At 32.8% G+C, this 26668-nt stretch overlaps 1 protein-coding gene across 1 annotated transcript; it reads left to right on the forward strand.

The window, feature by feature from the left end:
• The first annotated feature begins 16869 nt into the window (after nt 1-16869).
• LOC139840306 (ras-related protein RABA6a-like) lies at nt 16870-19140 on the forward strand. The gene is made up of 2 exons (XM_071830570.1): nt 16870-17186; nt 18594-19140. Exons 1-2 carry the CDS (start codon nt 16966-16968, stop codon nt 19030-19032), a joined length of 660 nt encoding a protein of 219 aa, XP_071686671.1. The 5' UTR covers nt 16870-16965; the 3' UTR covers nt 19033-19140.
• The last annotated feature ends 7528 nt before the right edge of the window (nt 19141-26668 follow it).

The raw sequence follows: 26668 nt of genomic DNA on the forward strand, positions 1-26668 counted from the left end.
TCGGTAAAGTAATTTCGGTTCCAAAACCTAATTTAACTCATGACGAATTTTTGAAATATTTTGGGTTGATTGATTAAAGATATTTATACCTTAAGAATAAACGTTAAATTTCGCAGTGATGTAATAAATTTTTGAACGATATCAATAATTTCGGTCGCCAAACCTAATTTTATTTAATACCTAATTTAATACTTTTTAGCGAACAAATTAGCGTTTATTATCAAAAGGTTAAAAATAAAAATAAAAATAAAAACTGTACAGACATACCTGTGAAATAGATTTCTTAGTTATATGATCTATTATATTCATAAGATAGTCGGTTTAATTGGTTTTCCATGGCTGCATAGGCGTAACCTCGAGCATTCATTGTCTTTTCTTCTAAACATATGAACGGTCCGTCTCTGCATAAAGTAACAAATTCGGTATTTGAATAGGTTTGATTATTTGAACATTTACCTCCATGTGACCATTTTCCGCATTTGTGACATTTTTCTAGGTGTCGTGCTCTTCTTTTCGCTGCGGATTTTGATTTTCCTTTACCAAATTGTAACTTATTATCTTCGCATCTGGATCCTTTTCTAACTCCGTCCATTCTTTCTCTGATTACTGATACTATTTCACTCGGGAGTATGTCATTATTTCTTTTATTGATCAAAGCGTGTAGCATTAGACCATGGTTTAATTCACAGGCAGTCTTCATTTTGTAAAAACCTAAAAAAATAAAAATTCAGAATGGGGGGAGAAGACTAGTTCTTTAGGGTCTGCTAGGGAAAGACCATACGTGTTCTATTTTCGAGAACTACACGAAAACAGACAATCTAACTCTAACAGAAATATTTATCCTTTAAAGACTTGATTCTCCCCACACTTAGTTAGCTGTGGTGTCGAAATTGTGATTAACTTCGTTGTCGACTTCCATCGGACCCTGTATGTAATGTTTAACTCTGTGACCATTAACTTTAAATTCAATCCCATTTGAATTTATTAATTCTATCGTTCCGTATGGGAAAACTCTTTTGACTATGAATGGTCCAGACCATCTTGATTTCAATTTTCCAGGAAATAGCTTGAATCGTGAATTGAAAAGAAGAACTCTGTCTCCTTCTTTGAATTCTTTTGAATTTCTGATTCTTTTATCATGCCATTTCTTCGTTCTTTCTTTATAGATTAACGAATTTTCGTATGCTTCATGTCTTAATTCTTCTAATTCGTTTAGTTGACTTAATCGTAGACGTCCGGCTTCATGTAAATCAAGATTACATGTCTTCAAAGCCCAAAATGCTTTGTGTTCAATTTCTACTGGAAGATGACACGCTTTTCCATAAACAAGTCTAAAAGGTGTGGTTCCAATTGGAGTTTTGTAGGCTGTTCTAAAAGCCCAGAGTGCATCCTCCAATTTAATGGACCATTCCTTCGGATTTGATCCTACGGTTTTCTCTAGAATACGTTTTAAAGCTCGGTTGGTATTTTCAACTTGTCCACTTGTTTGTGGATGATATGCGGTGGAGATTTTATGAGTTACTCCATATCTTTTAAGAACTTTCTCAAGTTGATTATTACAGAAATGAGTACCCCGATCACTTATTAAAGCTTTCGGTGTTCCAAACCTTGCAAAAAGACGTTTTAAAAAGTTGACTACAACTCGTGCATCGTTAGTTGGGAGAGCTTGTGCTTCCGCCCATTTAGATACATAATCAATGGCTACGAGTATATATAGATTATTATGAGATTTTGGAAATGGACCCATAAAGTCAATACCCCAAATGTCAAATACTTCACATACTTGGATGACATTTTGTGGCATTTCATCACGTTGACTTATTTTTCCGGCCCTTTGACATGCATCACAGGATTTGCAAAGAAGGTGTGCGTCTTTGTAAATTGTAGGCCAATAGAATCCAGCTTCATAAACTTTTCTTGCTGTTAGTTGAGGCCCATAATGCCCTCCTGTTGGTCCTGTGTGACAATGGTTTAAAATTTTACTAGCTTCATCTCCAAATACGCATCGGCGTATTATTCCATCGGGACAACTTTTAAACAGATGTGGATCTTCCCAGAAATAGTGTTTTATATCACTGAAGAATTTCTTTCGTCTTTGGTACGATAATCCTTTTTCAAGGAATCCACAAACTAAGTAGTTTGCATAATCTGCAAACCATGGGATTTCTTTATAATCTATCTTCAATAGATATTCATCAGGAAAGTTGTCTTGTATGGCCGATTCATTCAGAACTTCTAATTCGGGATTTTCAAGACGAGAAAGATGATCAGCGGCGAGATTTTCTGCTCCTCTTTTATCTCGGATTTCAATATCAAACTCTTGTAAGAGTAAGATCCAACGGATTAATCTTGGTTTAGCATCTTGTTTTGAAAATAGGTATTTAAGAGCAGAATGGTCGGTATAGACCACCGTTTTTGCTAGAACGAGATATGATCGAAATTTGTCAAAAGCAAAGACAATAGCAAGGAGTTCTTTTTCAGTAGTTGTATAGTTCGTTTGTGCTCCTTGTAATGTCTTACTAGCATAATATATAGGTTGAAATCGTTTTTCAATCCTTTGTCCTAAAACGGCTCCCATTGCAAAATCACTTGCATCGCACATTAGTTCAAATGGTAGATTCCAATTTGGTGTTATCATGATCGGTGCATTAGTGAGTTTTTCTTTAAGAATATTAAAAGATTTGATACATTCATCTGAAAAGATGAATGGCGCATCCTTTTCTAGGAGTTTATTCATAGGAGTGGCAATTTTAGAAAAATCTTTTATGAAACGTCGGTAAAAACCGGCATGCCCTAGAAAACTCCTAACTCCTCTAACATTGGTGGGATGTGGAAGTTTAGCAATTACATCTACTTTAGCTCTATCCACTTCAATTCCTTCTTTTGAAATTTTATGTCCAAGAACGATGCCTTCTTTAACCATGAAATGGCATTTCTCCCAATTAAGTACTAGATTTGATTTTTCGCATCTAATTAGCATTCGTTCCAGATTAACTAGACATGATTTAAATGTATCACCGAAGACTGAAAAGTCATCCATGAATACTTCCATGCATTCTTCTATCATGTCGTGAAAAATCGCCATCATACACCTTTGAAAGGTTGCAGGGGCGTTACAAAGTCCAAATGGCATGCGTTTGTAAGCAAAAGTACCATAAGGGCACGTGAATGTGGTTTTCTCTTGGTCCTCGGGTGCTATTGGAATTTGAAAATATCCGGAAAATCCATCTAGAAAACAGTAGTAACTATTTCCGGCTAATCTTTCCAACATTTGATCAATGAAAGGTAAGGGAAAGTGATCTTTTCTGGTGGCGTCATTTAATTTTCTATAATCAATATATACACGCCATCCTGTTACAGTCCTAGTAGGAATAAGCTCATTTTTCTCATTTGTGATGACAGTCATGCCACCCTTCTTAGGCACGCATTGAACTGGGCTTACCCATGGACTATCAGAAATTGGATATATCAAACCTGCATCTAGCAGCTTAATAATCTCTTTCTTAACTACATCTTGCATATTAGGATTTAGTCTTCGTTGGCGTTGCACATACGTTTTATGACCTTCTTCCATAAGGATTTTATGTGTGCAATACGAAGGACTTATTCCTTTAATATCATGAATCTTCCATGCAATGGCTGGTTTATGAGCTTTCAACACAGAAATGAGTTGTGATTTCTCATTTTCAGTAAGAGAAGACGATATTATTACAGGTAATTCAGATTCACCATGTAAATAAGCGTATTCCAAATGGTTTGGAAGTGGCTTTAATTCTAATTTCGGAGGTTCTTCTATCGATGATTTATATCGATATCTGTCTTCTTCTTTTAGCATTTGAATTTCTTCTGTTGTTGGTTCATATCCATTAGCTATAAGTGTAGCTAACATTTCAGCCTCATCAATTGGTTCATTTCCTTCTCCTAAAGAACATTCTCCTGTTCCTTGTAATTCTGGAAATTCTTCTAATAATTCTGCATGTGCATCTATAGTTTGAATATAATAACATGTATCATCTGCAGATTGTGGTTGTTGCATTGCTCTATCAACTGAAAAGGTAACACTCTCATCCTCTATACTTAGGGTCAGTTTCTTACCGAACACGTCTATCATTGCTTTAGCCGTGTTTAAGAATGGTCTTCCTAATATGAGAGGAACTTGAGAATCTTCTTCCATGTCCAAAACAACAAAATCTACTGGAAATACTAAAGTACCAACTTTAACTAGCATGTTCTCCATTATCCCTCTAGGATATTTTATTGATCTATCGGCTAGTTGTATGCTTATTCTGGTTGGTTTCAATTCTCCAAGGTCTAGTTTAGCGTATAGTGAATACGGCATTAGATTTATACTAGCACCTAAATCTGCCAATGCTTCTATTGAACTAAGACTACCCAGAAAACATGGAATTGTGAAACTTCCTGGATCAGATAGTTTTTCTGGTATCTTATTCAACAGCACTGCTGAACAATTAGCATTCATAGTAACAGCCGAGAGTTCTTCCATTTTCTTTCTATTTGTGATTAGATCTTTCAAGAATTTAGCATACCTTGGCATTCCTGAAATCACATCAATGAAAGGAAGATTTACATTTATCTGTTTAAACATATCCAAGAATTTGGATTGCTCGGCTTCAAGTTTCTCTTTCTTCATTTTACTTGGATAAGGAAGAGGTGGTTGGTATGGTTTAACATAAGGTTTAGCCTTAACTGTGTTATCTTCATTAACCTTTTCAACTACCGGTTCTTTTTCCTTATCTTGATCAGGTTGTGGTTCTTGTGGAGTAGGAATAGTTTCATCAGAAGTTACAGGTATTTCAGGTGTTTTAAGTGTTGTACCACTTTTTGTGGTAATAGCTTTAGCTGTTTCATTCCGGGGGTTAGCATTTGTATCACTTGGTAGACTTCCCGGTTTTCTTTCACCTATTAACCTTGCTAGGTTACTTACTTCTTGTTCTAGATTTTGAATAGAAGCTTGTTGATTTCTAAATGTTTGAGCATTTTGTTCATTAGTTTGTTTTTGAGATGTGAAAAACTGCGTTTGAGTTTCAACTAGCTTCGTCATCATATCTTCTAAATTCGGCTTTTTATCATCGGTTTGTTGTGGTGGTTTGTTTTGAAAATTAGGTCTTTGCTGATTGTAAGTATTATTGGATACTTGTTGATTGCTAGGACCTTGTTGGTTGTTGTATGGAATATTTCGGTTATAATTCTGGTTTTGATTGTAAATCGGTCTTGGCGGTTGATAATTATTCTGATAATTATTTCCAGGCCTTTGGTTTATGTATGAAATATTCTCTCTTTGTTCCATTGTTAATTCAATACTGAGACAATCTTTTGTCAAATGTGGTCCTCCACACTGCTCACAACTAATTCGTATAGCATGAATATCCTTAGTCATCTTTTCCATTCGTCTCTCGAAAGCATCTATCTTTGCGGAAATGGAATCTAAGTCATGGCTAGAATCGGCTCTAGCTGCTTTAGATGATCTAATGATGTCTTTTTCTTGGTGCCACTCATGTGAGTGGGAAGCAGTGTTATCAATAATTTTGTAAGCATCAGTTTCGGTTTTCTTCATAATCGAACCACCAGCTGCTATATCTATGTCTTTCCTTGTAGTGATGTCGCATCCTCGGTAAAATATTTGTACTATTTGACAGGTGTCTAAACCATGTTGCGGACATCCTCTTAATAACTTTCCATATCTTGTCCACGCCTCATATAGAGTTTCATTTGGTTTCTGTGTGAACGTAACAATTTCTGCTTGAAGTCTTACGGCTTTAGATGCGGGAAAGAATTGTTTAAGAAATTTGTCAATTAAAACATCCCATGTATCGATCGCCCCTTCAGGTAACGATTCCAACCAATCTTTGGCTTCTCCCTTTAAAGTCCAGGGAAATAACATGAGATATATCTGTTCATCCTCCACTTCTCGTATTTTAAATAGTGTGCAGATCCTATTAAAGGTACGTAGATGTTCATTTGGATCTTCCTTCGGCGCACCACTAAATTGGCATTGATTAGTCACCATGTGTAGAATTTGTCCTTTGATTTCATAATCTGGCGCATTAATGTCTGGATGAGTAATTGCGTGACCTTGGCCAGTGCGTTTAGCTCTCATTCGGTCTTCCATACTTAAAGGTTCCAGATTCTCCATAATTGAATTTGTTGAATCGGTATCACTAGATGATTCTGATTTAATAGTTCGTTCCTCAACAATCTCTGTTTGAATGATTGGTGGTTCCGGAGGAAAGTTTAATGGTTCAGGATCTATGAACCGTTCCTGAATATTTTCTGGATTCTCAATTGTGAGGTCGGGTTCAAAAAATGGATTATCGGTAATTTGAACTGAAGTACTTGGTCGACTGGATGACGATTCTAAAGAAAAATCAACGGCGGTTATATTTGTTAAACGATGTCTTGATCGAGTTACAGGTGGTGAACGTACAAAAGGTGATGAACGTCTTGCTCGGTGCATTCACTGAATATCCTATTAGTTTTTAAAAAGGAAAGAAAAATTATAATAAGTTATCCAATTAATAGACTTTTCTGATTTTGCCCACGTTTCGAATAGCCAAAAGATGCAGCAGAGGGGCAGGATTCGTTTGGTCTCAATATAATTGAGGACTGTTTGGCTCCAATAACCCGGTCCACGTACAAATCCAACTATTACTACGAACCAGAAAATTTTGATGTCTATCAATTTAACCACTCAAAATAAATTTTCGTAATTTTTAGAAATTTAGATAAGAAGTAGAATAAAATTCTAAGTCCTAAAAACTAGAATGGCGAGAAATAAGAGAGAAAAAGATTGCGCGTCGAAAAATGTCGAAAAAGAAAAAAAATGGTTGAAAAATAAAAGGTGACGGAAAAATAAAAGAAACTTATCAAAACTTAAAAATACTCAACTAATTTAACCTTATTACTACAACTAACTTAAAATTATAATCGCAAATTGAAATTACTAATTGAAATGATAATTGATACATAGTAAAAGGTCTAAAAATATTAAAGCTTACAGGAAAAACTAAATCCCAAATGGAAATATCTTAAAAAGAAACTAAAACTTAAAAAGGCGTCGCAAAATTCTAAAGCACCTAAATCTTAGTCTAAAGAAAAAGCACTTAAGGAATTCTACGGCAAAGCCTAAAAATCTAGGAGTAAAAATAACTATAGCAAAAACTAAGTTTAAAATTAAATATGAGCTAAAAATATAAATATTACGCTATAATGATTAAAAAGGTACAAAATATAAAAATATACAAAAAGTTGTAAAAAGTACAATTTTTATAAAAATATTATTTTTATATTATTTATTTAATAAAACTATTAATTTTACAATTTTAATAAACTTATTTATACTAAATATAACAAATTAAATAAAAAGTAAAAGTAAAATTAAAATTAATAATAATAATAATAATAATTAGGTTTTAATAATAATAATAATTAAAAATAACCCGTGATTAGGGTTTTTGTCCGTGTGTCAGAAGGCCTCCGCGAGTCGCGGCAAATAAAGAGGAAAACCCCGCGAGTCGCGGGGTTCAGGAATTCAGTTGACAGGTTTTGTTTTTACGCGTTTTCTTTATTTATTTATTTTTTTTTTATTATGTTTTCTGTTTTTTTTAATTAAATAAAGATATTAAAATTAAAACTTATATTTTTATAAACTAAAATAAAAATAAAGAAACTTATAAAACTTAAATATTTAACAAAATCCTAAAAATACTTATATTTTTGTTTTTCTTTTTATATTTTTGAATATTTAAAACGTAATTTTACAAAAACGACTTTTAATAAAAGTAGATAAAAATCTTTTTTTTTTTTTTTTTTATATATTAGCGTTGCGCTTCCGGCTTTTAAGATAGTTCCCCGGCAGCGGCGCCAAAAATACTTGATGTCGAACGAGGTGTATATAAAATAGTTTATAATTTTAGCAGAAAATACTATTAAATACGATACAATTTTACACAAGATATTTATTTATTTATAGAATGGATATACTTAAACCTTGCTACAACACTTATAGGCAGTGTACCTAATCGTACAGTAGTGTAGTTTTTAGTAAGTCCGGTTCGTTCCACAGGGAGATCTTTAAGCAAAGCTCAACGCTATATTAGTTTACTTTTATAAAAATACAAATATATATATAAGTAATATTATTATTATAAAGAGGGGTTTTTACCGTTTAATGACCGGTTTGTCGATTTTAAAACTTTAGTCGCAGTTAAAACCTAATGTAAAATATAAAATAAATACAAGACTTTAAATTAAAGCGTAAAGTAAATAACGATAATGAAATTGCGAATAATAAAAATGCGATAAAATTAAATTGCGATAATTAAAAGTACGATAATTAAAAGTGCGATTAAATAAAATAACAATAAATAAAAGTGCGATAATTAGAAGTGCAATTAAATATAAAATAAAGGAAATTAAATATGAAATAAAAGAATTATGCTTATTTAAACTTCCGTAATCATGATGTTTGACGTGTTGATTTTAGTTTTATGCCCATGGGTTAATTGTCCTTTGTCCTGGATTATTCAATATGTCCGTCTGGTTTTTTGTCCATAACAGTCCATCAGTCATAAATATAAATTGCAAGTGTCCTTGTCAAATTATTATTATACCCGAAGATAAATATTCCAACTAATTGGGGATTCGAATTGTAACAAGGTTTTAATACTTTGTTTAATGAATACACCAGGTTATCGACTGCGTGTAAACCAAGGTTTTACTACTTTGTTAACAATTACACCAATTACCCTTGAATGTAATTTCACCCCTGTTTTAATTATTCTAGTGGCTATTAATCCATTCCCGTGTCCGGTTAAATGAACGATTATTCGTACATATAAATACCCCGCCCATCGTGTCCGATCGAGTGTATATGGTAATTTATAGGGACGCCCAATTGTAAATCTTTATATTAACATTAACAAACTTTCATTTAGTTAAACAAATATAAAGCCCATTAATAGCCCATAGCCTAGTTTCCACAAGTGTCGTTCTTTTATCCAAACCCCAATTATGGTACAAAGCCCAATTACCCAATTTTAGTAATTAGCCCAACATTATGATTACTTCGTTTTAAATAAGCATAATAATAACTTAGCTACGAGACATTAATATAAAAAGGTTGAACATAACTTACAATGATTAAAAATAGCGTAGCGTTACACGGACAGAATTTCGACTTACACCCTTACAACATTCGCTAACATACCCTTATTATTAGAATTATAATTAAAATTAAAATATAAATTATAAATATAAATATATTTACGTTGAAGAGGAAGAGAAAAAGGATGATGATTTTGATCAGAATTCGGGTTGATTTATAGCCAGACTTGAAATTTGGGGCTCCGCGACTCGCGGCAAAATGGCCTTCAAACTCCGCGAGTCGCGGAGAGGTATTTTCAGTTTACACCCTTGGAGTTTCCTGCTGCCGACGGTTTTAAATATATATATATAATATATATATAATTAATATAATTAATTATATATTATATTATATTTATATATATAGTTAACTTGTAATTTTTAGTCCGTTGCGTCGAGCGTTAAGAGTTGACTCTGGTCCCGGTTCCGGTTTTTCGAACGTCCTCGCGTACAATTTAATATCTTGTACTTTGCGTTTTGAATCTTGTACTCTTGTGATTTTGAGACGTTTCTTATCAATAATTGGAACCTTTTTGATTGTCTTTTGTTCTTTTGAGCTTTTTGGTCGTTTGCGTCTTCAAATCGTCGAATCTGTCTTTTGTCTTCACCTTTTATTATTTAAACGAATATCACTTGTAAATAGAACAATTGCAACTAAAAGCTTGTCTTTCTTGAGGAATAATGCTATGAAATATATGTTCGTTTTTAGCATTATCAGATGTGGTAAAAGATTATGATTGTGAAATACTTTATCATCCGGGCAAGGCGAATGTGGTCGCGAATGCGTTAAGTCAAAAGAGTCACCACTCGGCGTTACGATTAGGATTGTTACGTATGATTATTACTAACGATTTTCTTGAAAAACTTGGTGTGATTCAAATTGAAGCTTACGTTCACAACAACAATGCAGAACGAATTGTGGGGCAATCGGAATTCATTACTATGGGTTCGCGTGGTTTGTTGTCTTTTCAAGGAAGAGTGTGGGTGCCTAAGATGGGGGATTATCGACGAGTGCTACTTGATGAAGCACATAAGTCAAAGTATTCCATTCATCCGGGCGCGACGAAAATGTATCTCAATTTAAGAAAGGATTATTGGTGGCCGGGCATGAAACGCAATGTTGTAAAGTATGTTGAACAATGTGTCACGTGTTTACAAGTTAAAGCCGAACACCAAAAGCCGTATGGTAAGTTACAACCGTTGGAAATTTCGAAATGGAAATGGGAGCACATTACCATGGATTTCATTACAAAATTACCAAAGACGGCGAGAACCCAATTTTACTCGATTTGGGTAATAGTTGATCGATTGACGAAGAGTGCCTTGTTTCTTCCCATTCGGGAAGCGATATCATCGGAGACTTTGGCAAAGTTTTTCATCAAGGAAGTGATAGCGAGACACGGGGTTCCTATATCTATTATTTTGGATCGATACATCCATTTCACATCTCGGTTTTGGGAAAAGTTTCACGAAGATATGGGTACACAATTGAAATTGAGCACGGCGTATCATCCTTAAACGGACGGTCAAACCGAACGTACGAATCAAACTTTGGAGGATATGTTACGAGAGTGTATTATTGATTTCGGTGGTAGTTGGGATGAGCACTTACCTTTGGTGGAATTCTCGTACAATAATAGTCATCATACTAGTATCGGGATGCCACCTTACGAGATGCTTTATGGGTGGAGGTGTCGAACTCCGATTTGTTGGGGTGAAGTTGGTCAAAAAGAAATCGGGAGTACCGATTTGGTCTTAGAAACGAATAGCAAGATTGATATGATTCGGGATCATTTGAAAAAGGCTCAAGATAGACAAAAGTCGTATGCCGACAAACGTAGGCGAATGATCGAATTTCAAGAAGGTGACATGGTGATGCTTAAGGTTTCGCCATGAAAAGGTGTTATTCGGTTTAGAAAACGGGGAAAGTTAGCTCCTCGGTTTATTGGGCCATTTAAGGTTTTAGCCCGTGTTGGTGAAGTCACGTATCATTTGGAATTACCCGAAGAGCTTGCGGGGATCCATAATACATTTCATGTTTCCCATCTCCGCAAGTGTCTTGCGGATGATTCATCTTGGGTACCGTTAGACGAGATTGAGCTAAACAATAAGTTAGAATATATTGAGGAGCCGATTGCCATACTCAATGAGAAGGTCAATGAGAAATAAAGAGGTGAGAACTTTTAAAGTTCAATGGCGTCGTAGTAAAGGTTTCGAGTTTACTTGGGAGCCCGAAGAATTCGTGTTGGTTTACCTTCCCTCTTGTCATGTGGCTTGGATCGCGAGGACGCGCTCCGATTCAAGTGGGGGAGAGTTGTAAGACCCTAATCTTCATTGTACAGCAGAATAAATAGAGTACATAAAGTGTGGGTATGATTGTGTAGTTAAACAGAAGACAGAGAGTGATCTGGGCTGGGTGCGCTCAGCGCACACATAGGGGTGCGCGTGGCGCACTCCTCACTGTAGCCGGGTTCTGTTGTTTTATTCAGATATTTTGATGGGTATTTTGGTAATTTCACCTGTGGACGAGTTAAAGGCCAGTAGGTCAGTTTGTGGAGTATCATTCACTCCATTTTCAACAACCTTATCTTCTTCACTTTAATTTTAGAGAGAGTGTGTGATTTCTTGAGTGAGAAAGCTTAAATTCAAGAGGAAGAAGTTGTTCTCGGGCCAAAGTGCGGGTATTAAAGTCGTTCATCTACTCACTAGCTACGTTGTGGTTGTAGTGGTAAGCTCTAATATTGATTTCCTTGTTTTAAATTTATGTAAGGGTTAGGGTTTGGGATAGTGATGAACATAAAACCCATATTTGATGATTTTGGGTGTTCTTGGGTAAGATTAAGTCATGAAGACTCAATGGTAACTAACCTAGGGTTTCAAAGTGGTAATTGATGTTTATGAGTCCTAATTGGTTAGTTAATTACTAGCACACCTAGCTAATTGGTAAATGGGTGTTAGTCGGGTTAGTGGATGACCCGAAATGGGTGTGTTGACTTTAAATGAGTCAAAGGGGTTAATGATTGACCTAGTTGGGGATTATGGGTATGAATTACCCTAATTATGTTATAGTTAGTGTTGTTGGACCTTAATCACTAGCTTTTAAGTGATTAATGGTGGTCTTGACCCTTAAGGGCGGTTTTGGTGAAAATGGGGCATTTAATGCATTAAGTCATTAAATGCACATAAGTGAATTGTTGGTATTTAGTCCAACTAGATTATGTGTTGATTGAAGTACTTATTATATTAGGTATTTTGCTTTGAAGCTTGCGGAAATATAAAACCGTCACCGAATCGTTAAGGTGAGTGGAATAATTATATGCGTAGGTATATAATGTATTTATTTGTTGTAGCGTGAGATGTGAAGTGTCGAAGTGTTAAGACATCACGTTTCACGTGACGAGTGAAGCTTCGAGGTGTTAAGATGCCACTCTAGGTAATTGATGAGTGAAGCATCGAGGTGTTAAGATGCCACTTGGGGTGAAGCATCGAGGTGTTAAGATGCCACATAGGAGTGAAGTGTCGAGGTGTTAAGACGCCACTCCGTAAAGTAAAGAGTGAAGCATCGAGGTGTTAAGATGCCACTCGGGGTGAAGTACCGAGGTGTTAAGGTGCCACCCTAGGGTTTAGTGATACGAGGTGCTAAGTACACTAATGGACGTTATGAACTCCGATGGCCTTTCGCGAGCGCCATTCCCTTGTACGATTGGTTAACCATGGTTATTGTGTTGTAAGCGAAAGCATATTATATTGTTCGAGTTATATATATTTATGCGATTGTTATGCAAGCTTGTGGTATTGGAGGTTGGTAGCCTCGTATTGATGATAAGCAAATTGTGTTGCTAGCATATATGCAGTATGTGTATGAGTGTTTGCAAGTAGGTATATTATATATGTATGTGTATAATTATTGCATTCACTAAGCTTTGCTTACCCTCTCGTTGTTTATCTTTTTATAGGCTTCGGCGTTGACAAGGGTAAGGGCATTCGATTGGATTAGAGATCCCGCTTGTTGTTTAGGGGACGCTTTTGGGATGTGATAACTTTTGGAGTTTGACCGAGACTTGGGTAGTTTAACCCCAAACACCATGCTCATAGTGTCGTTTGAAAATTAAACTAATGTGGTCGAAACTCATGATTTGTACGAAACTCGTAAAACGGCCGATGTGGGCCCCGTTTTGTAAAACTCATTTTATTGTTGAATCGTGTGAGTTTTAACTATTATATCATGTGGTGAAAAGCGTTTCGTCTAAATATGTCGGGAAGTGGGAGATCTTTATTTGAAAAATTGCAAAACCGGACAGAACTGATATTGACATGTGCGCGCCGCGCACCCTGAGGGGGTGCGCGTGGCGCCCTCCACTGTTATAAAAAAAAAAAATTTGGTTTGCGCGTTCGGTTGGTTATTGGTTTGGGTTGTTACATGTAATCAATTAATCATCCCACATCGGCCATATGCAGAATTGATTTGAGGCTTATAAGTCAAGGTGTCCTCTCCTCCTTCAAGCTAGCTTTTGAAAGTGAGTTTACACTTGTGCTTATGGCTAGTCCGAGTTCACCTCCGGTTCGTTCCATGGCTAGAATCCGGGTCTTCTCTGATTCGTCCCAAGAAGACCATGACATGGAGCGACCCTTAACAGATTGAAGAAGATCGGAAAAGGGGGTACAGACCCGGAATTTTGGTTGCGCAGAGGCGGAATTGTGGGACCATCACTGGAGGACATGTGTTAAGTGACGGAGTATGTTTAGATGTAGGAAGTGGGGGAAAGCTGTGAAGGAAAGTAGATCGATAGAGGTAGTTAATGGTGATAAATGGATAGTTGAAAAGGATGAAGGGAACTGGGAAATTAAAGGAAATGGTGGTGGTTATGGTGGTTTAAGGTGTATAATTTTCCTTTCAATGAAGATAACCTCACAGTTGATTAAGTTAATCTACAAATAAATTTTCTTTCATAATACATAATCGCACGACCAATATTATTCGTAAGAATATAACTGGTACCGAAGTACCGAACTCTGTGGCAACCCATCCACAACATATGAAACTATATTGCAGAATTGATTGAAGAAATATGGGGTATTAATTTGAATATACAACCTATAATTTGTATATATTCTCCACCACCAAGGTAATAATAATAATAATAATAATACCGTGAATACTACATCGTACCTGTGTAGTTTTGCATATTGTATTACTAAAAATCATGTCACAGTGTTATCTTTAACGAATTAAAAATGATTTGGTGTTTTCTGACGAGTCCGTGATATATGAATCACGAGATGATATTTTCTAAATAAATCAAATCAAATCAAATTATATCATCATATAATAATTGGCAATTGACAATGTGGAAAGTAGAAGCTAAAATAAATGCTTCATTGTGAAGCAAAGAGAAGAAAATATATAATGATATAAATAAATAAACATTTCAATTTGATAAGGATATAGATATAGATATAGATTAAATTAGAGTTAAATTACTCTTATAAGTTGTCATGTTGTATTTCCATATATATCGTTCCTAGCTTTTAAAATATTGGTTACGTAATACACCAATGATATTCAATGGTTTCAACCTGCAAACCTTTACACAATTTACGCATATTGAGTAATTGACTTCGTTTAATCTTAAGCACACTAAGTTTACCTAACACCGAAGGGACAAGACTTAAAGAGGTGCACATTACTTTTTAAACGTTTTAATGATGACACATTTTTAATAATTACTCTAATTGCTTTGTCAACCTCTAAATAGTTTAGGGATACTTTTCATGCATTATATCAGACTATTTTTTTTTAATCATTTTAGCCTTTTGTCAAGCAAAATATCTTAATAAAAATTATAGACGGTATTTATAAAAGATAAAATAATTCAAAATTATTTTAGTATTGTGGGACAAAAAAGAAATTAGTGTACAAATCAACTCTCATAATTATAGGCTTTATTTGACTTAGAGGTTTTCTATAGACAACAAACACCATATATAATTTATTTTCTATATATATATATATATATATATATATATATATATATATATATATATATATATATATATATATATATATATATATATATATATATATAGTGGTAGGATCAAGAGGGAAGTAACCATTCGGGGGGAAGCGGGGGGAAGCAAAAACTTTTTTTTTTTCGTTTTTTGAAAAAACTTTGTTCACGAACATTATAGATGAGATGAAAATATGAACATTTAGTAGAGACACTTTGTGATAAATGTTTTTATTTTGGCGGAAAAACGCTCGAAGAAGTAATATATAACAATTATCGTGTTTTTCGAGCGTATTTTGAGGTTTTAGCTATTGAGGTTTAGATATTAGGGTTTAGATATTAGGGTTTATAGGGTTTAGATATTAGGGTTTAGAAATTTAGGGTTTAGGGTTTAGATTTAGGGTTTAGATTTAGGATTTAGATTGAGTTTTTAACACGAACGGTTTAGAGTTTAGGGTTTAGGGTTTAGGGTTTGGTGTTTTGGGTTTATGAAATAAACCCAAAACACCAAACCCTAAACCCTAAACCCTAAACTCTAAATCGGGCTAAATTTTACTTCACAAAACATGGGGGAAAAAAAAACGTTAACATTCTTCACGAACAATATTATCTTGAATGTTATTTTTGTCGATCGTTTTTCCGCCAAAATAATAACATTCATCAAGAAGTGTTTTTTCTAAATGTTTTTATTTTCATCCAATCTATAATGTTCGTGAACAAAGTTTTTTCAAAAAACGAATTTTTTTTTGCTTCCCTCCACTTCCCCCGATTGATTACTTCCCCATTGATCCTGCCCCTACACACACACACACACACACACACACACACACACACACACACACACACACACACACACACACATATATATATATATATATATATATATATATATATATATATATATATATATATATATATATTTGTTAACAAAAGTCAACCCAAACAATATTTTATTTAATCGAGGGTTACACCCACAAACAATAAATGAATAACTAAACCAACCAAATAATTTAAACGAAATAATACAAACATATGCATGGACCCAATCAGGGTGAATTTCAAGGGCATAGAATAACCTTGCGTGCGATGTTGTAATTTTTGAGAGTTGATTATCTAACCTTTAACAAAAAATGTTAGATCACTATCACTCGAACTACAACACAAGAGTATATAAAGTGATAAAATTATTTTCGGAGAAATCTATAAAATTTTAGAAAATCTTATCACGAAACCTTTTCAAACCTTTTCTTGAATAAAATTTTAAAAAAAGAAAACTATATATAAACTTTCAACCATAAGTATAAAGCAACATATTACTATAATCCAACAATAAGTATAAAGCTATATATAAACTTTCAACCATTAACTCAATAAAATTCTAGATATATGACATAAAAAGAAAGATTAGATGACGAAGACAAAAAAACGAATAAAATCAATATTATCGATCATCATAAACTCTAGGAATTAAAAATACCTAACCTTATCATAATCATAATATCTCTTAAAAGGGGAATTAGTAATTGGATTAAAAAGTAGGGTCCACCAAGCCTAACCATTCATTGATTAAAACAGCATGCCTTTGACAAAAACAAAGAAACGATCGACAACAACAATCATCCGTATATGTCTTTCTCACATGTCAATGTTTAACACTTTACCATTACTATAAACACCTTAAGCTCTAACTGGTTCATATATAGGACTATACGTGTTAAGTTTTTCTTCTTCTTCTTCTTCAAAATATTTCCTCCGTTATATTATTATATTTGACATTGAAATAGAAATTAAAGATATGGGTAGTAGTTTTTTCGAAGAAGATTGCGATTACTTGTTTAAGACAGTTTTGATAGGAGATTCTGCAGTTGGGAAATCAAATCTTTTGTCGAGGTTTGCAAAAGATGAGTTTCATCTTGATTCCAAGCCCACAATTGGTGTTGAATTTGCTTATCGAAATATTAAAATCAGAGATAAGATTGTTAAAGCTCAGATATGGGACACCGCGGGTCAAGAAAGGTACATATGATAACTGTTACTACCTCTATATCCTTTTATAAGTATTATGTTTTGACATGTGAAAGTCTTATTTTTCAACACAAACAAAAAAAAAAATGATCGTACAGTGAATTTTAAATATATTTTCATTGATATAACTTATATTAATACTAAAAGTATAACATAAACACAAATTGTCACATAAGAACTTTAAAGGTAGCCCCAAAAGACTAATTATGTATATCACTATAATGTTATTCCTTTGTAAGAAAAGATTAGTTAACAAAAGGGTAACTCATGAGCATCAGAGCATGTTTACTACTATACGGGACTTATTGCACATTTGCACACTGCGAGAATTAATTATTCTTGGTTTTTCTTTTTAGATTTAGAGGTTTTTTTTTTTTTTTTTTTTTTTTTTTTTTTTTTTTTTTTTTTTACAACCGGATTGAAACTCATAAGCTCATGGTTAATGAACTTTTTGATGCCGCTAGCTCATAAACCTTTTGGTTTTAGAGTTCTCTTCTATTTCATTTTCTTAAAATATATTACATTTTAAAAAATGAAAATCATTATTTTCATATAATAAAGTTGTTTTTCTGTAAAAGAAAATAGTTAATAAATTCTTAATGTATACAAAATTATATTTCTTTGAATATTATAATAAAAGACTTTTTTTATAAATGTATTTTTTAGTTCTGAAAGTCATGATTTTATAAACACTATTTCTAATCTAAATATATTCGTTTTCATGAAAATTTCTTTTTTCTTTTATGAGAAAAGTAAAACAAATAAAGAAATATGCAAGAGAGTCCACCTTATCATATTCAAGCAAATCATAATCAGAAAATAATATAGTATTCATCAGTTCCAGACTTTATAATAATAAATTGATTTGAATCATTTGATTAAGTTACACTTAAATAGTATAGTAAACATTGAGTTGTAGCTCAGCTGGTAGTGCATGTCTCTCTTAACGAAAGGACAGGAGTTCTACACCGCTGGCTGCAACATTCCTCTCAAGGTTATCCCTGACCTGAAGTATCCACCTAGCTTGTCGCCTTTCGCTTAGTGCGGGGCGGCAGGGAGGGGGTTTTTACCGGCTATGCTCTCGGACTGGTCCGGATTTCCTTCGGGGAAGTAGTTTACAGTAGATGGTTATACTTAATTATAGGTATACATGAATAAGTAGTTTTCGTATTAACTACAGAACCTAAAATATTAAGTCATGAATGACACATTTACTATGTTTAGCATTTTAAAAGCTTTGGTTTATGGATAGTATATGAACATTAGTGAATGAAATGATTGTATTTTTATTGATTAAATTACGGAGAAATAGTTTTCTTGACTATCAATTCATGGGTTACATTTTCAATGATTTATTCACGTTGTTAACACGTGATTATTATATAATTACGATATCAGATTCAGAGCGATAACTAGCTCATATTATCGTGGGGCATTGGGCGCATTGTTGGTCTACGACGTAACACGAAGGGTGACATTTGAGAACTTGAGGAAATGGTTACACGAGCTTAGAGAATATGGCAATCGCGACATGGTAATTGTTCTTGTTGGCAATAAATCGGATTTGGTTGATTCGAGAGAGGTCAAAATCGAAGATGGTCAAAGTCTTGCCCAATTAGAAGATTTATGTTTTATGGAAACATCTGCAAAGGATAATTTGAATGTAGAAGATGCATTTCTTCAAATGATCACAAAAGTTTTTGAAATTGCAAGTCAGAAAAGTCTTGAAGCTAAAGAAAATGAAGAAACAAAGAAAGTTATAGAAGGAAAAAAAGAAATTATTTATGTTGTTGATGAGGTGAGTGCTACTAAACAAACTAGTTGTTGTAATGGTTGATTAAAAATTGCTCATTTGTTGATATTGACACTTCTGTATAAAGTGAGTATGAATGACCATATTAAAAGCAACTTTATCGATTCAAATACAAGAAACATCTCATCCGAATGTGATATGGTTGTTGTCTCGCCCTTTAAGCAACCTTGTATTCTAAAAGAAGTTCAATTTATTTAGTTACTTGTCAATGACTTGATTTGATTATATTATTCTTAGACATACGTATCACAAATTGTAGAGCTTATAGTTTAGCGGTATTCAATAAACATTTCAATCAAAATGGTTGGGGGTTTAAGCTCCATCGTGGTCACATTCATGAATAAATTCGTGATGGATGTGTAATTTGCCATTTAAAAGAAGACATACATATCACAAAAATTAAAATAAAGTGGAAGAGAAATTTCGTTGCTTACGCTTTTGAATCATTCTTTCGAGCACATATATAATTATAATATATATTATTTATATTATTCTAATAATAACGTTGTTGTTTATCTTGCTTGGAACATTAGTCATTTAGAAAATATATTAATATTTAGGATTTTGTTAACGACAATTCTTATAATTGTCGTCAACGTGTATTATATAATTGTACATGACAGTTATATATTCATTTTTAAATGGCAGTTAACGAATTGCCCAACACTTTGAAGCGTGTTGACGACAGTCTTTAAAACCATCGTTAGCGAAATCCCAATTTTTAATTACTACTATTAATTCTGAATAAACGAGATGCAAAGAAAATGAATGTCAACCCAAAGTCAATCACTCAATCCGTTAGCATAGCTGGAGAAAAACGGGAGGGGACTCGGCCCCATAACTAGCCCAAGTGATACTTATCATTCTTGACCCACCATTGCATTAATCAGCCCATTTTTGACCTAATACCTCCCTAAAATCAACCCATTAATAAATGTTTAAATCATCATGTATCTCCATGCTTAATCAGAAGTTAGAAAGAAAAAAAATATATATTTAGGAAGTAAAATTGAAAAGTTAGTGTTGGTTTGTTGTAGTGTCTTGCATGATATCTGTTTTGATTCCCTTCATTTTTTTTAACAGCAGTACGGGAAGTACAGTAATGTTGGAATATTATCTCACATCGGCCATGAGACAAAACAAATGTAGGCATATAAGTCTAAGGGGAAGTCCCTCTATCACTAATTGGTTTTAGAAAAGAATGGACTCTTAGGTTTATATGTTAAACACTAGTGAAATGACCCGTGGAATCACGGGTTTGTTTAAACGAAACAGTTTAATAATATGATTTAGGTATTAAGTGAACGTAAATGCTAAAGTTATTTAGTCTAATGTCCCGCGGAATCATAGAATCCGACTAAGAAACTCGTGAGCTGAGCATTTTATCAAACACCTAAAATGCATATTAAACAATCCACATCCAATCATATGAGATAATATTGATTGATTGTCATTTTATTTTAAAAGTGTAAATTAAAATATAAATTTAGAATTAATTTCCTTCTGCCTAGATTTTATACCTTTTCGTACTCAATTCAAAATAATTAATTAAAATAATTCAAAATTATTTAATTTTAATGATTAAAATAATTATTAATAAGATTTGATAATAATAATAATAATAATTAATTAATAAGATTTGATTTTAATTTAAAATTATTTAGATTAATGACATCATCCACTATGCTTAGATTTTTTTCTTTTTATTTTTAATTTTTTCTTTACAAAGAAATTAGTCTAATAATGACATCATCATTTTAGCATTTTAATAGAAACTATAGATGTTGTTGGGCTATACAATTTATTAATTCTGGCACAATGTAAATAGTAAATTTATTAAATTCCCTATTTCTAATGAGTTACCATCATATCTTAGCCGATACATAAATGACAGACAACTTCAAACATGCTTACGGTTAGTATTAATCCATATGTTAATCCATATGGCATGTCCTAATTTATTTTCTTTAACATTTTTCCTAGTAACATTAACACATTAGCACCTACTTCATCAAGTTTAATGCTTTCGAGCTTTGAAATGCTTTTGATTCGATTGTATATTTGTTCGTTTTTTCATCTATTAATGAAAAGACTTTATTTTATTGTTATCGTTATTTGGAAAAAAAAATAAGAATTGATTTGTAATATAACAAATGTCACCGTTTTTACTATAATATGAAACTAACTTACTCATGTACATTTAATTTTAATCAACTTATAAAAACATTACCATATTAACTATTAGACAAAAATGATGAATAGTACCAGGGGTATTTTCGTCACTTCACCCTTTTTTTTTACTAGCTTCCACTTTGCAAACACCCCCCCCCCCCCCCTCCACTTTGTTCAAACATTAAAATCGGCCCCCAAACAGGGGGTAAAGTGCCAAATCAATATTTTCATAAAAAATCTTAAATAAACTCCACCCAAATATTCAACAGGTCATATCTTCTCGCTCGCAACGAGTTAAATTTTTCCGGCATCATCGTTAAATCTCAAAATAATTTTACGAACACAACGTCACTAACTATACGCAAAACGGATTCTTTTAAAAAAAACGCTAAATATTTGGGGTATTTTTCATACACGTTGATTTTGCGTTAAATTTTTAAAAGTCGACAATTCCATAGAGAAACGCGGAGATGCATATATATTGTTAATTTAAAATAACATTTAAATCTTTCACGGGTTATACCTTTTAGTTCGACTCGAGTTGCGTTTCAACGACATCATCGTTAGCCATGAAATAATTTTACAAACTAAACGCAATAAAATGCATTGAAAACCGAACCCCCGGCGCGAAGCGAGAGTTCGAAAACTAATTCTTTCTATTTTATCTTGCAACACGGAACTGTTGTTTAGTGATATGACACCTATTGCGCCTATGTAGCGATGATGAGTTACACATAGAGCAGAATTTTTTTTGAAAATGGTAATATATTTATAGGTTTTACAGAAATAATTTTTCAAAAATTTATAAACATGGGAAAACCGGTAATTCAAACGCCGGTTTGTCAGTTTGAACACCAAACCGGAATTTCATTTGCCGGTTTGTGTGTTTTCATACGTCACCGTTACAAGAAATTAGGGTTTTGGCTGTGGACCCGTACAAACAACCAAACCGGCATTTGAAATGCCGGTTTGTAATTTTTTTTTTCATATTATGTTATGTTTGTGTTAATAATTTAATTATATATTAGTTTATTAATAATGATTTTATTTTTTATTTTTCATATTATGTTATGTTTTTATTATTTAATTATAATAACTTTTAGTTTGTAAAACGAGTTTTCAATTATTAAATTATTCATTATAATAAAATATAATAAAAATACATTCATTATAATAAAAGATAATAACGATTTCTCATTAAAAAAAACCATACTATTACAATCATTAATAATACGCTCAATCAACGTCCACGTCTATGCCCATGTTTGTGTTCACCGGTACCACATCGTGGGGGATTTGAAACCCGGTCACTCCTCCGGAGTTGCTGTGGCTGTGGGTCGGTGTGACGATCGCTCCAAATCCATATGGACAATACGTCATTCATTGATTTTATTGCGAGGTATTTGACCTCTATATGATACACTTTGTAAACATTGCATTCTTTTGAAAAGGCACACCATAAATGAATATTTAAATCAAAGGTTTTCGACATCTGATGATTTCTACATATAGACAATCACCGTAAATAATAGTTTACAATAGTACTTCCGTTGACAATGCAGTCAAAATAAGATACATGGTGATGATTTAGTGAATGCAACGTTTCCTTGAAAAGTATGTCATGTAAGACTCCATGCACATAGCTTGTCTAACATATAAGCAACAGCGGAAGACTTCTAGTAAACCTGAGAATAAACATGCTAACAAGTGTCAACACAAAGGTTGGTGAGTTCATAGTTTTATTGTTTCGTATAATCTGTATGTAAAGGTGAATCACAAGTTTTCAGTTGTTTCATCCAGAAACGTTTATTAAAATATTCTACGAAATTGAGCACCCTGGTAACTAAACTTAACGTATATATAATTTGTACCCTTTGTATAATCATCTTAATAAATACACGCAAACCAACGTGTACGCTTCTCAAATAGCATACGTCCGTTAAGAGGCTAGTGCTCTAGCTCGGACGGGGATATCAAGCCCTATGGATCCATATACTACTACTCGCGCCCACCAGTTCTTATAACTGGCAGTTAACAGTTACCAAAGCTAAGGGATTTTCGGTTCAAACTCAGTGTAGAATTTAGTATGTACTTGTATCCATTGCGTTTAAAATAAAGTGCATGTATTCTCAGCCCAAAAATATATATTGCAAAAGCAATTAAAAAGGGATCAATGAAACTCACGCATATAAATCTAGTATTTTCAGTATTTATAAACAGTCGCATGTATTCTCAGCCCAAAAATATATTGAGTAAAAAGGATCATATGAAACTCACGCATATAAATCTAGTATTTTCAGTATTTATAAACAGTCGCATGTATTCTCAGCCCAAAAATATATTGAGTAAAAGGGATCATATGAAACTCACGCATATAAATCTAGTATTTTCAGTATTTATAAACAGTCGCATGTATTCTCAGCCCAAAAATATATTGAGTAAAAGGGATCATATGAAACTCACCTTAGCAGCACATAAGGTCATTCACCGAAATGTGACCGAAACCCGAAATGCAAAATAATCGTAGATCTCAACGTATCAATATTGTGATTCAATATTGTAGGAAAGGACGTAGACGCAACGGAGATGATAAACATTAGTTTGACTCACGAGCAATACCCTCGAACAATACCCATAACCTCCATAACTATAACCCATAATTTCTGTAGCTAAAACCCATTTGAAAACTTATTTTGAAATCACCCGAGCATATTCCCGTCGTAGTATTTTATGTATATATGTAGTAATAATAATACTACTAATTATAATAAGATTACTAATAGTAATATTAATAACCTTAATATTAATAATAATAACATAAATAATAATATACAAAGTAGATAGATAGATGGATATTTGCGTTTGATAAAAGAGGAAGTGAGAAGGGATCATATACTCCCGAGAAATGTATCATGCATGTGTTTTTGTAAATTATCGACATATGATCATATATATATATATGAATATTATAATAATATAATAATATAAATATAATATAATAAAGTAATAATAATAATATATTAAATAAAAAAAGATAGGAAACGTGCATAAATAGTAAAGCCGCCATCACTTTTTATGTCGACAAACATTACGCGTTTCGCGTAGATAGGTACGCGGTCCGCGTATGGTGTCTTCACGAAAGTTGTATATTTTTGAGTTACGGACGTCTGGACACCGGAATCACCCTTTTTTGAGTTAGTATGATTTAGTTATGATTTTTCTCGTGCAAGTGCGCAGGTTTAGTGATTTCCATCATTTTAACTTGAAATCTTGAGATAAAATGTTGTAGTCTGTTAGTGCTCATTAGAAACCTTTATTTTATATTTATTTTCATTTTCATATCATTGAAAATCCATAAAAACATTTTAACAATCAAATTCTATTATATCGAAAAACGTGTCCATACTAAATCGAATAACTATAGTTCTCTAAAACTAATTACATTCACATCTTTTTATCGAAACGTTATAATAATTAAAAATCTATTATTTCGAAGAATGCTTTCATATATTTGAACTAAATCGAATAAATATAATTTAGTTTTCCAGAATTAGTTATATTCAAATTCATTCTTTAAAAGGTTTCATCTATGTCGTAAAACGTTTTCAATATTAAGAAAACTAAATAATTAACTTTATCAAGAGACGCGAGACCATCATTGTGTTGAAAGTTAATCTCTACTAACCTTTGTCCAGTAATCGTTAATTGAAATATTTGTTCTTACTTGTAGGTCACTTTACCATTTATTCCGAATATCGTTAAAAAGGAAAGGTTTCCTAAATCAAAGTGGACCTCTCAATAGAGACTCACGATCATACAATGTATCTGATAAATCAATCATTTGATATTATCTTTTAATTTCGTTGATAATTATATTAAACCTGTATCGAAACAAATACGTTCGTGTAAAGTATTATACGTCTAATACTTTGTTAACGTTTTCAAGTTATAATATATACACATATACATATATAATCATGTCCGTTCATATAATGGTTCGTGAATTATTGGAATTTGGTCGAGGTTAAATGAATATATGAACATAGTTTAAAATTATTGAGATTCAACTTAACAAACTTTGCTTATCGTGTCGGAATAATATAAAGATTAAAGTTTAAATTTGGTCAGAAATTTCCGGGTCATCACAGTACCTACCCGTTAAAGAAATTTCGTCCCGAAATTTGAGTGAGGTCGTCATGACTAACAATAAAAATGTTTTCATGCCGTATATGTGTTGATAAATAGAGTTTTATCACTGTTAAATAATATGGATAAAACAATCCAATTACTCGAAGCGTATGAGGGAAGTTATCGTAATAAAGTGAAATGAAAGAATAGAGATTCGTCTTAGCTTTTGACGTAGTTACGATTGATTTCCGGAATTTAAGGAATAGAAAATCTTCATAATATAAATAAAATTTGATTCTTCGGAATTTGCGGAAATTAGGATTTTATTTGATTAAATGCGTAATCCGCCTTGATTGTTATGTCTGATATTTTGCTATAAATTGACCTCTTCCGTTTTATTTATTTTCACCACTCCTATAATATTCTTTCTTATTTCATACATCCCAATAGATTGTGAAAATGCTTAATCCAGTTCTGATTCTTGATATTTTCCTGGCTATCGTATCCTTCATTCTTCTTTTTCATCTGCCACCAGAGGAAGTTATTTTCTTCTACTATTACCTTGGAGTTATAGTGTTTTTCATTCTCCCGTGTCTTTATATTGCTATACGCATTGATATACACGGTTTGTAATTTCGGAGTTGTTATCGGGCTTTATGTTCTCCATTATATTTCGGAGCTTCATGCTTTCGTTTTCTCTTCCTGACCTTAAGTCAAGCGGATAATGGTCTAGAATTCGTAGGTATGAAGTTTCAGATGAACATAACTAATGTTCTAAGAAAGAAATGGTAATAGCACAATCTGACTTGTCAAATTACCAGAATACCTCGAAAAAGACCGAATCATTAAGAAAATATTTTCTTGATATTTTTAGAGATTATATAGAATGAAAGAGTTATGTAACATGGTTCATGATGAGGGTATGATCTGTGAATCTTTATCACGTTCCATTAGAAACTCAGCATGACTTACTGTAACATAATCACGTTGATCAAGTGTCATTATATTATACTAACTCATGCTTCAATTCCCAACATTACTTAATCACGTTGATCAAGTGTCATTATATTATACTAACTCATGCTTCAATTCCCAACATTACTTCAAACATCCATTTTTCGAATTTTTCAGAATTTTTGAAACTAAAATAGTTTCTTTTATGTTATAACACAGATAGCGCAAAGAGATGAATGATTTCAAATAAGAATGGTTATGAAAATATCTTCAAAAATATCGAGGATATTTATAATGAAAGATATGATAATATCTTAGAATATTTAAGATAATGATGATGATGAAGAATATCGTCCGCAAAGGTTTTAGAGTAAGGAGCAAGATATTTACTAAGGATTTCAGCAGA

Source organism: Rutidosis leptorrhynchoides, chromosome 4, assembly GCF_046630445.1.
Source record: "Rutidosis leptorrhynchoides isolate AG116_Rl617_1_P2 chromosome 4, CSIRO_AGI_Rlap_v1, whole genome shotgun sequence".
Taxonomy (NCBI): Eukaryota; Viridiplantae; Streptophyta; class Magnoliopsida; order Asterales; family Asteraceae; genus Rutidosis; species Rutidosis leptorrhynchoides.

Excerpts from the sequence above, each read along its gene's own strand:
- LOC139840306 (XM_071830570.1), top strand. The coding sequence starts at position 16,966 with ATGGGTAGTAGTTTTTTCGAAGAAGATTGCGATTACTTGTTTAAGACA. Across the intron at positions 17,187-18,593 it reads GACACCGCGGGTCAAGAAAG|ATTCAGAGCGATAACTAGCT; the intron begins GTACATATGATA and ends TTACGATATCAG.